The sequence below is a fragment of the Plutella xylostella genome, chromosome 14, assembly GCF_932276165.1.
Source record: "Plutella xylostella chromosome 14, ilPluXylo3.1, whole genome shotgun sequence".
NCBI lineage: Eukaryota > Metazoa > Arthropoda > Insecta > Lepidoptera > Plutellidae > Plutella > Plutella xylostella.
Genome location: NC_063994.1, coordinates 10,400,472 through 10,416,342, shown reverse-complemented (window position 1 = coordinate 10,416,342; position 15,871 = coordinate 10,400,472). Strand labels below are relative to the sequence as shown.

The window sequence follows — 15,871 nt, the reverse complement described above, 5'->3', positions numbered from 1 at the left end:
GCAGAGGTTTAAATAATTTTGTGGTGTAGGGTACATGTACTTTAAACCTTAAACATCTCCATTTAGTAGAGACTCTACTCTACATTTTGTAAAACATATTGCGTCCCTATTTATCTCTGAAAGATTCTCATGATATTTAATCGTTTCTGTTTGATTTTACTGAAAAGGTAGGTATTGGTTCTATTTTATAAAATCCGCATTTATTTTGTACACAAACTATGTACTTACAATTTTTTTATTCTTTTGATGGTGGATGTTGTAGTTTTATGTGATGTTATAAAATGGAATCCATGTACCTACCTTTTAAATATTTGTCATCCTACGTTTAATTGTGAACTTTAAGTCTTTTGTCCTAAGGTTATAATTTCGATGGTTGTTAGCGCATGCTCCTCTTGCTTTGAACACCTTCCCAATGTTACACTTTTTAATTGTTTTAAAAACAACATGATTTTCTTTAAGAGCACTCACTCCTTTCACTTGTGCGGTATGCCCCTTGTCCCCTTAAAGTTATTTTAAAATTATAATTTTATTCAATTTGTTATGGAGTTTTAAGTCACCAACACACTCCGAATAAATAATACACAGCGTGTACGCTTTAGCTTTATATCTCACTTTATATTTTTTATCTCAATGGGGCTAAATAGTTTACACTTTAGTAATAATTATATGTATGAGTACATACACCTCAATAAGCACTTCACATAAATACACTAGTAAATAATACAAAGTAGGGTATATATAATATTTCATTTCTGTATAGCAGTTATTCAATATTTCCCAATTTATAAAGAAAATACAGCAACATATTTTGATTTGCAAAGTACCAAGGCAACAGAGCTTAGTAGAAGACCCCATAATAGTCCGCAAGAGAGCAACGCTATCGACCATCGGACAGTGTTGGACTATGCTAACGACAGTCTTTCTGTCAATCCTTTTTGACTTGGCAGCTGTTGGACCACATTCTCTTCAACCCTGCTCTGTGGATCCATACCCCTGCTGCAGTGCAGGCCAGGTTATACTGCTATCTGGCTACAGACTTCTTGGCAGATGCCCACATATACGGAAGCGTCAGAAGAGTCAGTACCGTGCTTCAGACAGTGCATACGCTGAAATACTACTATTGGGTGGCGAACCCCCGCGCGAAAAGTGGCATCAGTCCAAAAGGTTTGGGTAAGATTTATTTTTTGTATCCGTATTTGTGTATGTATTCATTATATTTTAGTTTTACAAGCAGGTCATTTCTGAAACGTAGGTTACTGTATGCTTGATATGTTTGCAAAACACAAAAGAACCTGTCAATTATCTTAACGTTTCCTCTAAATTAGCTACCATTTTCTTTTTAAAACCTGCCACTGACGTCAATACAAAAGCTATTAATACGACCTAAATAAGAAAAAGTGACGGCCATTGTTCTATTCCATTCAACCGACTTTTCCAGAGGGACCGAGGCCAGCCCACAAAGACATTCTTACAATCCGAGCGTACATCCTATTGTTCCTCAAACAACTGATTATGATCGGGAACGGGGTGAAGGAAGACGAACTGCAGTCCATTCTCAACTATCTGACTACTATGCACGAGGTATGCGCTCCTGGTATTTTGGCATGAATATTTATTATTATAATATGAATTAAGTATGCTTATTTTTTACTGCTGAGGTCTGACCATCCCTTGACCTCCTCTTGAAAATTTTTAGATTTAAAATTTAAAGTTTTAAATTAAAAAAAATTTTTTAAAGCAATGTTTAACAAAAGTCAAGTACTTATACTCCAGAGCCATATAACATATTATGAGTCTATACTTTTGTAGATATACCTAATTAGTTGTATGATTTCATATTTCAGGACGAAAATCTACACGACGTCTTGCAAATGCTGATCTCACTGATGTCAGAGCACCCTAGCTCTATGGTGCCAGCTTTTGATGCTAAGGTAGCTTTCAGATTTTTTAAATATCCTACGTCCAAGTATTCATTGTCTGAAAAATCAGACTAAGGTCTATAAATGACAAAACTTTAGCAATACTAAAAGTATTTTAAAATGTGCGTTTATGTGTTTTCAGGGTGGAGTGCGCACGATCTTCAAGCTTTTGGCATCTGAGAGCCAACTGATAAGACTGCAAGCGTTGAAGCTACTTGGCTTCTTCTTGAGCAGAAGTACACACAAGTAAGAATTCTTTTTTTATTAATGTCACTGACATAGTATCAATATCATAATCGTCTGATCATATTATTATAAAAACATGTATTTTCAAGACCAATATTAACTTGAAACCCTTTACACCCCACAGACGCAAATACGACGTGATGTCGCCGCACAACCTATACACGCTGCTCGCAACGCGATTGGGCGCCGCCGGCGAAGGGTTAACTCTTCCAGTCTACAACGCCCTCTATGAGCTACTGACGGAACACGTTGGTCAGCAGATATTGTACACTTCGCACCCCGAACCGCAGCCGCATTTCCGACTGGAGAATCCGAGTGAGTGTTGTTTACTTGCTACAGATTTATGATGCCCTGGTAGCTGTGGGATCAATTGCATGGTTCGCGTGGGTGGAGATTTTGGGAGTGCTACCGTAGGGTGGTCCTTTGGGTTATGTTGTCTTGGTGGGTTAATCAGGGAATAATATTCAATTTAGGGGACTTGAACTCTGTTTTTTTACTATAATTATTCTGTCTCATTCTATTGTGGGTAAAATATTATAGTCATTATAATAATAATGATTTGACTATGTTTAGTTAGATGATCATTATTTCAATATAACTTCACGTTATTTACAATAATAAGGAACAAAAACTTATTAAACCCTAATTAAATGCGAGTTATTAATTAATCTTCTTTTTCCTTTTTTCAGTGATCCTTAAAGTGGTGGCCACACTGATCCGGCAATCGAAACAGACGGAGCAACTTTTAGAAGTGAAAAAGCTGTTCCTTTCCGACATGACTCTCCTATGCAGCAACAACCGTGAGAACCGTAGGACGGTTCTACAGATGTCTGTTTGGCAAGAATGGCTTATAGCTATGGCGTATATCCACCCGAAGAACGCTGAAGAACAGAAGATATCGGATATGGTTTACTCACTGTTCAGGATGTTGCTTCATCACGCGATTAAACATGAGTATGGAGGATGGAGGGTGTGGGTGGATACGCTTGCCATTGTGCATTCGAAGGTAATCTATATTTTTTAACGGTAAATTTAGAGTGCAACAAATTTATATGGCCAAAACTAGCTCACGTACCTACAGTCTACTGCATAGCTATATACTGTGTAGCTATACACTTTTGTACCTTGTCAATCTGAAACCGCCTATCCATTCATTGTGACATTGATGGTTCGTCAGTTTGACAAGGTACATAAGTATATAGCTACTTATGCAGCTAACCGTACTTTTCATTTTTATACCCTTATATCCTTATCTAGATTCGTGCGTTATTACATGCCATTCTAATTATATGAAACTCACATTACCCACATTCTCTAAAGTGTGAAATTCCTCACTAGTTATGTAAGTATTTTTTTAAAAATAATGGTTAAAATCATATTTTTGAATATAATTTTCCAGGTCTCCTACGAAGAGTTCAAGCTGCAGTTCGCGCAAATGTACGAGCACTACGAGCAGCGGCGCGCCGACAACATCACGGACCCGGCGGAGCGGCAACAGCGCCCCATCTCCACCATCTCCGGCTGGGACCGGCGCCCGGAGCGGCAACGTCGCGACCACCGCTCCGTCCTACACCACGCCGCTCAAACGGAAATAGGCAAAGGACTCTCCCTAAGAGAAGTTGAGTCCTGCAATTGCACCGAACGGACTACAGACGAAGTGATCTACAGTGATGTGTGTAAAGTGCATTCGCCAGTGAAAGAAGCCGGTTGTGATAGTGTTGTGGAGCATGCGTTAGATGAGAACAGTGTAGATGATAATGAGAGCGAGAAGAAGGTGAGTAATGCAGAGAATGAGCTAGTGCAGTCGATTGTGGATAGCAAACTACTGGAAAGTTCCGAGTCGGGTATAGGCACGATTGATGAGAAAACGGATAAGCCGTTGACTAGACAAGGGAGTCTTGATTACATTCCTGTGAGAGATGTCGGTGATAATGTGTTGAAAGATGATAATACGGATAAGAGTGAAGGTATGCCGTCAAGTCTGTCCATCAGTGAAACGGCCAGTCCCGAGAGAATGGCCGACGCGCTGCATGTGGCGACAGAAAGAGAATCTGAACTTTCAGATCCGTCCGAGTTATACCTTACCCCGAGTGAAGCTACTAGCCCTAAGAAGACATACGATAAGACTGATTCAAACATTCCAGATGATGACGATAGTGACCCTAAGAGTATAGCAATTAATATCGTAAATGACGTACTGACAGCAGCGCTTGAAACTGTAAGGTTAAAAGCTGATGATGACACAGATTCCGGAGCTATATCCGGAGGACTACATTCCGAAGGCAATACGCCTAATGGAAGAGAGGAGTTGGAGCCAGAACCAGAAATGGATGACATTGTCGACGACAAACAAGAAGCAGAGCGGCTTGCAACGGAAATAATAACTGAAATACTATCGACTGTGATAACAAAATGTGAAGAGAAGACTGTAATCGAACCAGAAAATATTACGGAAGACGCTGACAATAGCCCTCAAAGAGTGATCCCGTCAGATCATCTACATGAAGGCAATGTGCTGCCTCTAGACGGAGAATTTATGGTGGATCCTTCTAGAACAGAGGAAGTGCCATTAGAGAAGGAGGCAGAAAAGACTGACGTCGCTACAGAAGACGAAACCAAAAATGAAAACGAGTCCGAAGAAGCTATTCCCGAACCAAAGACGCCGGAAATCCCAGCGATTTCGACAATCAGCGAGAACATAGCACTAGCGAATAAGGAAGAACAGGAGTTGCAAGAGCAAGAGGAGGAAAGGAATAGGGAGTTGAGTGAGAGGGAGAAGAGGCGAGGCAGCTTGCCCGGTGAGGGGGAAAGAGACGGCAACAGGGCTGATGGTGTGTCGTCGCAGGGTACCAACACTTCGACGTCGCCGAAGAGGCCAAGAAGTGCGTCAACTAGCACGCAGGTTGATTCTAATCATTTTGGTAAGTTTTAATGAATTGTTTTTTTTTATATAAACTATGCAAACAATGCGTACTGTCTTTCTTACGCCTGTAGACTTACGCTTACGCCTTTGACTGACCTTTTAAAAATACTCTCATTTCCTATCACTAGAGACTCCAAATTAATTTCATTTCCGCCAGAAATAGCGACTTTCTTAACCATAACCTCTAGATTTTAGATACGAGATTTACTAAATTCCTTCGATTAATCGAAATGTCAAATAAATTGTAAATTGAAAAACTTCGCAGTTTGTGAACGGTGCTTGTATAAAATAAAAAGTTTAGGGGGTAGTTGAGCAGGGACGGATTGCCATTCTGATTTAAATTGTTGAACGGGACTAGTCCTGCACCTTCCGCATAGTTCACCTCGTGTCGCTGCGATTGTAATCCAATTATATCAAGTGCATACTATTATATTTTATTAATCTGATTTAAAATTCCGATCAAATCAAGAAGTGTGTAGGTAGTAGCTGTGCTTTTATTTCCGGAGTGTGGACGTGATTGGCGATGCCATCCACCAGGCTGATCGACAAATGTGAAGGGCTAGCACAGGGCGCATTTAAGTCGTAACAAAATTTCTCCGTCGCGCTCGCTCTTGAGGCTGCGCGCTGTGAGTGAGCGCGATGCAAAACTGGTCACGGCTTAATAACACCCCGTGCTAGCTCTATCTGAATGTGTTCCTTGAAAAGTGTAGTGATATTTATTTATTTTTCAAAGGAAAACTTACAGCTAAAGTTTATGGAAAGATGCCAAAAGTATGTAGTTGAAAGCCAATTACAAGTTTTCACTTATTCAATTGTGTATTCAACACCCCATATCATCTCCTTCCAGAAACGAAGCGTCCCTCCAAGTGTTCGCGGCCGATGTTCTCCCCCGGCCCGACTCGGCCGCCGTTCCGCATCCCCGAGTTCCGCTGGTCCTACATCCACCAGCGGCTGCTCTCTGATGTCCTGTTCTCGCTCGAGACCGATATACAGGTAAATTTACTGAGATCAGGAGCATTCTTCTTCTTAAGCTAAGGCGTGTTAGTGAAAAATCCTAGAGGATTAGCCTTAGGATTAGTACCTAGTTGCTAACTGCCCAGTTGCTGCGTGCGCCGGATGTATAATTATGTAAGTATACCTAAGGTACAGTTGATACGTATATCAAGGAGACCCTTTCCTGTTTGACTTGATGCTGAATGCATTTCATAAGCCATCCATTATTAGACATCTTATATCTCTAGAGCGGGACTTCCGTCGTAATTTTACCTAAAACTGTCATTTTTTTTGCGCAGGTCTGGCGCAGTCATTCAACGAAGTCCGTGATAGACTTTGTGAACAGCAGCGAGAATGCAATTTTTGTGGTGAACACGGTGCATCTGATCAGCCAGCTAGCTGACAACCTGATTATAGCGTGCGGTGGACTGCTACCCCTGCTTGCGTCTGCTACGTCGCCTAACGTGAGTGTTTATGCTGTCCTGGTATTTCAGTGAATTTTGATTTCGTTTTTATTTATCAAAGCTTGCGTTTTTTTTTAAGTTTATCAGCGTGACGCAAGCACATTAATTTCACATGTACCCAATACACATTCAAACTTTGAAACCAACAGTATTGAAGCTCTTCCTATTTGATGATACCCTAGTACATTGTACGACTCAAGTCACACCGGACTTGAGTCGTACAATGTAGTACGGGTGTCACTGTGAGATGAGAAGCTTTTTTATGTTGTCCCAAAATTCCATATTTTTCACAAACACATTCATACTTCAAACGAAGAGTATGAAAGCTCTGCCTATTTGATTATTTCCTAGTACATTATACGACTCAAGTCACAGCGCGATTAGCTACTCTTGAAAGGCAATAATATTGCGTCTGGCTTGTGTTCCCATTTATTTGCATAAGTACTACTTATACTTACCTACTTAGTTTTAATGTTGAGAACGCAAAATAGACGCAATACATGGCCTTTCAGGAGTAGGGATATAGCTCCGGCTGTAAATGTATAGAAGAAGAAATTTTTAATCACAACATACATAACCACTAAAGACGTGAAAGAAAAGTGCAAGTATTTCTTTTCAAAACTCTATTTATCGTTTCCACAGAACGAGCTCGACGTCATAGAACCCACCCAAGGCATGCCAGTCGAAGTGGCGGTGACGTTCCTTCAACGGCTGGTCAGCATGGCTGATGTCCTGATATTCGCCAGTGCATTGAACTTTGCTGAATTGGAAGCAGAGAAGAATATGTCCAGTGGAGGCATACTGAGGCAGTGCTTGCGATTGGTACGTATGTTGGGCGTTGCGAGGGGTAGGGTTGGATTGTCACTGAGGATATTAGTACACACATTGAGGTGTAAATTAACAAAAAGATTCATTTAAAATAACCCATTTGTGTTTATATGGAGATTTTGCCATTCTCAGTAACAGTCCAACATTAGAATGGGGTTGTTTATAGTATTTTTTGATTAAATGAAATACCTATTCTAGTAATTGTTAAAGAGTGATTTACTAGTTTCTATCAATACTTCATTTGAGTTAAATATGATCAAAGTCTGATTTATCATTTTTGACAAATGCCTAGTTTGGTATTGTATGACTTTTACGAATGCTTAGATGAAATAAAACTTCTGATCTTGTGTATGTAAATACTTTAGAGTAAAGGAATCAATAGATTAGTCATGAATTTGATAGAATATGATCTTTACAACTGTAGAATTATTCCCACTTCTTGCCTACTTCATGTTTTCCGAATGACTTCATAGATCTAGATATTTTGTTTATGATATTCTTACAATTTTTTCGTTACAACTAGCGCCATCTAATCACACTTCTCACTAAAGAACTACATTTTTGACATCTCAGACTACACCAACTAAAGTTCCGCTACCCAGTCATAGATGGCGCTGTAACACAAAAATGTGAGAATACCATAACCCATAGTTGTTTAGTACTAGTCGACGGTCAGTCACTAGGGTAGCATAATAGTGTTGTGTGGTTAGGTCTGCACGTGTGCGGTGCGAAATTGTCTCGAGTGCAAGGAGCGCCAGCGTCTCGCCGCCCGCGCGCCTGCCCACCACGACGAGGCCTCGCCTAAGGTAGGTTCCTGCGTACCTCTGCGCCCCTAGTACATTGATACAGATTATATTGATTCACTTTTGATTCGGTTGATTAAAAGGAGTGTGAATTAAATACCGCCCACTTTTGCACCACGTGCCTTCTTTTTCCACTTTTAAAAACACGATCTGTCTATGCGTTAAATACCTATTGCACAAAGAAATCTTGCATCTCTATCGTAAACTGTATATTTGAAAGAGATAGAGAGACTTGAGCCAGATCCGGTGTCGGTTTGGGTACTTTACTTTTGATTCATTTCTAGTTTTGCTACATGTTTCATGTCATAAGTAATGTAAATTCCTGAAATGCATTTATAAACTGCTTTATCCATCTCACATCATCATAAACAAATTGATAACTTTAAAATAATCACCGCACACGACTTCATTATATTTTTTGTAAGAGCATGTTTAATATGATTTAACCAACATTGTTACAGAACGCAATGTTACTCCTATTGCATGCTAACCTTCCAGTTTGTAAACTTAATAGTTCTAATAAGCTTCCACTTTCAAATTAGATTCTATGCATTTTTCTCACTTACCATTCTCATAAAACAAAATCTTATAATGAAGGTAGCACTAAATATTTTGTAAGACTTTTGTTTCTTTTTCGATCGCAGAGCGTTGTGGCCAGTTTGGCAGACGTTTCAAGTCCCGTGAAGGACCCAGAAAGACTTCTTCAGGATATGGACGTGAATAGACTGAGAGCCGTTATCTACCGAGATGTGGTAAGTATATTATTATTTTTTTTCTGTATTTGACCCTCATAACTAAAATATAATATGTTGCACCTAGTATAATCCATAGTAATATTATCAAGTTATGCCTACCTAAGCAACGACAGAATTATCGAACTTACCTATTTATTGAAAAGGTTATATTATACCGTGATTTCTACCTATTATTCCTGTTAACCTTTGTGATACATCACTTACTTCCAATGCAGTGCCTATCAACTTATACGAGTAGGTATTCTTCACTAAAGTAACTTTACATAATTTACATAAATGTCTAACGTTCCACAATTCCTCCTCTCAGGAGGAGACAAAGCAAGCGCAGTTCCTGTCGCTCGCGATAGTCTACTTCATGTCAGTGCTGATGGTCTCCAAGTATCGGGACATCCTGGAGCCCCCGCCCCATGCGGCGCCGGCGGCCAGGTCCTCGCATCACGCCCCGCATCACCACGGTATGGCTTCGTTGATTCTTTCGTTAATGGTGTCCTGGTATTTTATAATAATATTTTCATGGGAAATTGTAAAAAAACAAATTTTGTTATCACTTTTTTCAATTACAATAATTGTATCGTTTTTATCTACAAAGTACTATCAAAATGGTTCTTCAAAGTTAGCCGCAAATTGGGATTCATACATTAGCAATTTATTTATTTTCAGTACTAGTCCTTACGTTTCTAATAATATTGAACCTTGGTTGTTATATTTTATTGACTTACCTTTACCATATTTCAGATGTAAGTTTATTTATTTGTAAATACTGTTTTTACTTTACTTTTTGATCACCATATTACTTAAAATATCTTTATGTAGCACCTTTTTATAAGCCACTCAATATTATAAATAGGTCGTAAATATAGTATCATTAACTTATATCTGTTCATCCTTTCATTACAATATGTCGGACGCAATTTTCACCGAATAACTCTTACTTACTTACTTACTCCGCTGGCTCAGCGACCCGAAGTGGATCTTGGCCTCAGACACAAGAAGTCGCCACTGGTCTCTATCCTGCGCAGTCGCTCTCCAGTCGCCTGCCTGTAGTTGGCGCAGGTCCTTGTCGACTTCATCGCTCCAGCGATATTTGGGACGGCCAACTGGTCTACGACCGCTTGGTACTCCAAGGTAGGCCCTCTTGGCAGCGCGATCCTCCCCCATCCTTTGCAGATGACCAAGCCAACGGAGTCGCTGGGATTTAATGTGACCAATGATGTTTGGCTCGGAAATCAGGTCTTCGATTTCCTGGTTCTTCCGTACTCTCCAGCTACCATCTTCCCTCCTAGTTGGTCCGAGCATTTTCCTCATCACCTTTCTTTCCGCAACCAGAAGTTTATTCTCTTCCTTGAGAGTGAGTGTCCAAGCCTCAGAGCCATACATCAAGATCGGCCGGATTACGGTTTTATAAATTCGGATCTTGGTTTTCCTGCTCAGAAGCTTTGACACTAGCACTTTATGAAGAGCAGCGCTGCATCGGAGGGCGTTTTGTACTCGGATGTCGATCTCCTGCTCCCTTGTGTTTGTGTCAGTGATCGTACAACCTAAGTATTTGAATTTGGCCACTCCCTTATAGGCTGTCTCTCCCACTTGCAGGTTTTTTCGTACCTCATGGTTGCCTCGGTGTCGTGTCATGTGGAGGTATTCGGTCTTTTCCGTGCTGATTCTGAGCCCGACCCTGTGAGCTTCCTCTTCCAGTATCTTGGCAGCTTCTTGGACCTCGCGTTCACCGAATAACTCTACTTCATTCAATCATAATTAATTATATGCTCCTGTTTTTGCTTCTTACTTGGTTTGCTTTAGTGCACTTACATGTAAATATTATACTAAGTTTATGTTATCTGTTTATATTCGAACTGTGCAGTCTAATCATTGTATCATATCACATTAGTCGCAAACAGATGTCTTGTCTATTTGTGACTACCGTCGTGTCAAAAAACTTTATATCTGAAGTGTGTCATTTCTCCTTTTTTACACGCCGCTTGATATTTGCGTCACGGTTTGGGACACACTGGTAACCTTATATCGTCATCTTTACCAACACTGGCACTTGCGTTGTTGATGATACACTTCATCACTGTTGAACGAATGAACGGCTACTTGCATATACAAACATAACATATTTGCATACCTGAATACTATAATCACTACATAATCATTATGGTTTGCTTTTAAATTGTTTCCCTTTTATTTCAATATCATGTTATTGCCTATATATAAACCTACAAACAAAAAAAAACATTTAAATTTTGACGAAAATTTTGGTATACCTTGATGACATATTCATGATATCTCTCTGGTTCCGTTCACCTCGTTCAACAAGCAGGCTCGCGGCCTCTGTTCCCGCAATGGTCGCACCACGTGTATCCTCAGTTCTTGCCTGGTGGGCACCCCGCACACCGGCACCCGCACTGCAAACTCGACTGTCACGTTAACAATAATCACCACTCACGAATCAATAACTACCACCACCGTGCGCATTCTATCAGCGCAGGTAACGGGCTCGGCCGCCGTTTGAGTGTTTGCGTTTTGGCGGAGCGTTTAGATACTTTAGGTCTTATCGTTTATAACCCACGGGTTGTATATCGTGTGGTTATTTGATCGTGTCCAAATGCTCCAATGCTTATTTCTGAGACTACACAATACAAGAAATGAAACGATGCTAATCTCAAACGCTTTATTACGCTTGCACGCTTATAGTTACATACATTGGTGATTCGATGATTTCTACGATGTCAAGGATAATGTAGTCTCAGAAATTTCCAAAAATGCTAACTCTCTAAACGCTATATGTGGTCGTTGTCCGCGTACGCTTTTGTGTCTTGTAAATTCAGAATACATCTTATGGCATATTCATCATCTTCGATGCAATGTTCGGTTTAACATGGAATTATAAACTAGGTCTATCCAATCAGGAATTTAAATTAAAAGATTTTTTTAATTACTCTTTAAAGTAAAATAGATTAATAATACTTGAAACATAATGCGTTTCTGTATAAGACCCTAATACCAAATATTAGAATAAAGTACTTGAACTTCTAAATAACTGAAATTACCTGACAACATAGCAACAAATACAAAACTGTTTCGCACAGCTATAGCACCGCTTACAAGTTTTTGGTTATTTATTCCTTTTTTTGCAATGATCATGACTAGAAAATCCATAAGTTATTTTAAGAGTGCATGTTAAGTCAAGTAAATGAGAACCCTTTAATTGTAAATCATCAGTAACAGGTAGATGTTAACTTTCTTCAACTTTTATACCTTACCTTCAGACCTGTCGATCCCATTGCTTCATTGAGCAGTATGGCTTATCGATGTTGTATCTAACGTACCAGCTATATTGAACATTATCTATAACATTGTAATTTCTTTTCTAGACCACAATGGTGATGACGTGGAATACGCAATGATAGTAGTGGATGAAAATAATTCAACAATGAATGACCTGGACTCACCATCAATGAAGGTATGTTTAGTATTTTAAACATGGTTGAAAAGTGATTTCAGTCCATTTTGAATGATCTATTAGATTTTCAAAATTTGCTGACTTTGCCGTAGGTACTTTAATGAATCATTGATGTTACTACACTCGCGAGCAACCAAATCGACTCAAGCCTTGACGGCGCAAACATACATTAATACAAGTAAAATTATGAATAGAAATAATAAAAATGATATGTCATTTAAAAGCTTAAGATGTCAGCTTTAATTTGATATCATTATTATTGAAATCCATTCATCATTTTTGAAATAAATGATGTCTGAACGCAATTGTAGGAAAAACGGGAATTTAGGAAAAAAGGGTATGGGTATCGTATTATACAAATTAAACAAAAAATGTTAAGATAAAAATTTATTTATTTAAATCAATACTTTGTATTGCCCCCTCTTGCCCTAATTACAGCCTGCAGCCTGTTTCTCATAGACCTTATCAACTTTTTGACAGTTTCCTGAGGAATGCCGTCCCACTCCTCTAATAAAGCTGTCTTCAGCTCGTCCACGCTTGCAGGGACTGGATTCCTGGCCCGAACTCTTCTTTTGAGCTCGTCCCATAAGTGTTCGATGGGATTCAGGTCAGGACTGAGCGCAGGCCAGTCCATCGTGCGCAATTCCTTCTCTCTCAGAAACTGCCGACTGACTCGTGCCGTGTGGCAGCGGGCATTGTCGTGCATTAGCACGAAGTCTTCACCGACAAATTCTGCATAGGGCACAACATGACCGAGTAGAATGTCGGTGATGTACCGATCAGCTGTTAACCCGCCTCCTCGGCCGCCTCCAGGCACGAAAACAAGTGCGGTTTTTCCCTCTAGAGAAATACCAGCCCACATCATGCAGGAACCGCCGCCATATGCTACTGTTTCAGCGAAACAACATTGGGCAAATCGTTCCCCCGGACGCCGGTAGACCCGGCCTCTCCTGTCACTGCCATGCAGACACACTCTGCACTCATCAGTAAACAGGACCGACCGCCATTGCGCAATGCTCCAATCGAGATGCTCTCGAGCAAACTGAAGACGCGCTTGTCGGTGGCCTGCAGTCAATTTGGGGCCTGATGCAGGTCTTTTTGGTGTCAAGTTGGCTTCCTTCAAGCGTCTTCTCACTGTCCACTCGCTGACAGCCACTTGTCGTACACGTCTCAGTTCTTGCTGCACATCAACGCCCGTAAGGTGTCGATTGCGCAGCGAGGTTGAGACAATGAAGCGGTCGTCTCTCTCTGAAGTGCAGCGGTGGCGGCCCGTTCTTGGTCTTCGATTGAAGGCACCAGTCTCTTGGAACCGTCTGTATACTCGGGATACAGCAGACTGGCTCAAGTGGAGCTGGGCAGCGACTGCTCGCTGACTTAACCCTTGTTGCAGCAAGGCAACAACTTGAGCAGCTTCTTCTGGTGTGGTATCCATGGGTTTGCGAAAACAAGGAATACAATGCAACGAGATGTGTACCGGTCAACTTGCAACAAGCGACTGATAAGGTACACCGGATGTGGAAAGGTTTTATAGCGGGATCAGGTAGCGCAAGGCGTGGATTCCTAATGAGGTAATTAACACTGACGGGCAATTAAAATGCGTCATTAAATCTGCGCTTAGTTTTTTTTTATGGTATTGATCTTAATTGAAAGCCTAATTCTTCAGCTTTCGAATGACATATCACTTTTATATTTACCATTTATCGTTTTAGGAAAATCAATGTATATGTGCGCCGTGAAGGCTTGAGTCGATTTGGTTGCTCGCGAGTGTAGAATTCTCGTGCAGTCATTATACATTATGTAGTGACCCCGTAGATGATCTTCTCGTATTTAATTGAAATATTATTTCACCCATTTTTTGTAAACCAACCCTGATTGCCAAGCTCTTCTATATTCTTCTTATAAACTATTCTATTAGAATTTTGAGATTTGATTCATAAGTAGGATTAAAGTATATATATAGTTTTGTAGCTGAAATGCATGATAGTCAGAATTTTGATCTAAAAGTAATTGAATGTTTTTGAAACTTTTTGTTTTTCGATGTCGCTGATATCGATGTGAACAATGGATGTCTGTGTGTAATTTTTGCATTTAATTTGAATGCTTCTTAACATTATTTTGTTTGCAATAAAAATAACAAAAAGGATACTGAGGGTGAAGCAGAAAAGGAAGGAAGCGATGCAGCGAAGATAGAGACCACAACGGACGAACTCAAACCAAGCAATACTGACAAAAGTGCAAACATTGAAAAACCAAATCCATCGCCTGCGTCCGAAAAAGAAGAACCTTTATTCAAATCCAGTCTTCGAATGAAAACACAAGTGAAGCCAAAGGTCAGTTGAGAAGAAACAACCAACCTAGTATTTGTGAAAGAAGGAAACCTGTCAACCTGTATGGCTGTCTGTTAGCAGTGGACCTAGTTAGAGAGCCTTTCTATGGATCTTTTCTATCTACTCCAAGTCTCTAACATCAAAGTTTACCTTTTCTCGTCTACGTTTCCCCTTTCAATGTTGTTTATTGTTTAGTTGAATATACCTATAGTATCCACTTCAATAATAATTGTTGTGTCCATCTTATCAAGATTGCGAAGTTATTAAAATCAAATTGATCCAGGACAATGATGACAATTATAGTTAGCCGTTTTCATTTGGTTAAAAATCAATCCCTAATTAAGGTGTTTTCGGGAACACTAGTTTTTTTAAATAATATATACATTGAAGTGGTTACTAAAACTTCCTTAGACTTTTCTCTGCGTGATACAATATTAATCTCCCTTCCATCTATATTTTGTTCACTAAATTTCTGTTATTCTCCTGTCCATAAGCCTACGGCTCCAAGGTCTAAAATACCTTCTGGGATAACGGTGTCGGTGGTCAATTTGGTTTGTACACAGTTCAGATTTGATACACCGAATATATGTTACACTTTTGTCTGTTCTCGAAACTTTGTGGAGTTTTATTTGGTATTACATACTTATTTGTGTGTATTTCTTTGTCTATCCGTATCATATTTGTACTCTATGATAAAACTATTGAATTTGCCAATTATATCAAATAAAAGTCTTTTGTTTTGAGAACCCTTGAATAACGACTAAATAATGATTACATACAGGCTTATCACACACAACACTGGTTTTACGTGTACATACACGGTTTTTCATATTAAAAAGGCTAAGCTACGCTCACCAAATAGTGTAAGTAAAATTTTAAGAACATGCGAATTTCAGGATAATAATGAACAAGACAAAGCTACTATGTACGATGCACATTTATAAAATTTAACAGCACAAGCTTGACACTTAACACCATTACAGCAGAAAATAAAGATTTACTGGGTAATACCTATTATACAGGTGTATATTTATATTATACTTACAGCTTCTTTTTAAACCTTATTGCATGTATTTTACGCTTTGCCTCTTGCTCGCGGTATACCTACTAATTTTGATTGTGCATGATTATTATGACTTTCCTAGACATC

General features: G+C 39.6%; 1 protein-coding gene across 15 annotated transcripts in view; it reads left to right on the top strand.

The window, feature by feature from the left end:
* Nucleotides 1–15,871, top strand: part of LOC105381404 (neurobeachin) — a 462,556-nt gene that overhangs the window by 294,245 nt on the left and 152,440 nt on the right. For 5 of the 15 annotated variants that reach the window (XM_048625253.1, XM_048625256.1, XM_048625257.1 and 2 more), the window contains 17 exons: nt 918–1,170; nt 1,439–1,581; nt 1,845–1,931; nt 2,062–2,165; nt 2,290–2,480; nt 2,855–3,171; nt 3,565–5,086; nt 5,936–6,081; nt 6,381–6,545; nt 7,188–7,367; nt 8,084–8,179; nt 8,821–8,928; nt 9,239–9,386; nt 11,252–11,419; nt 12,306–12,394; nt 14,530–14,724; nt 15,216–15,272. In XM_048625253.1, the coding sequence (XP_048481210.1) occupies nt 918–1,170; nt 1,439–1,581; nt 1,845–1,931; nt 2,062–2,165; nt 2,290–2,480; nt 2,855–3,171; nt 3,565–5,086; nt 5,936–6,081; nt 6,381–6,545; nt 7,188–7,367; nt 8,084–8,179; nt 8,821–8,928; nt 9,239–9,386; nt 11,252–11,419; nt 12,306–12,394; nt 14,530–14,724; nt 15,216–15,272 (3,969 nt within the window). The remainder of the gene's footprint in view (nt 1–917; nt 1,171–1,438; nt 1,582–1,844; nt 1,932–2,061; nt 2,166–2,289; nt 2,481–2,854; nt 3,172–3,564; nt 5,087–5,935; nt 6,082–6,380; nt 6,546–7,187; nt 7,368–8,083; nt 8,180–8,820; nt 8,929–9,238; nt 9,387–11,251; nt 11,420–12,305; nt 12,395–14,529; nt 14,725–15,215; nt 15,273–15,871) is intronic. The other 10 variants (XM_048625259.1, XM_048625250.1, XM_048625249.1 and 7 more) reach the window with 9 other exon arrangements.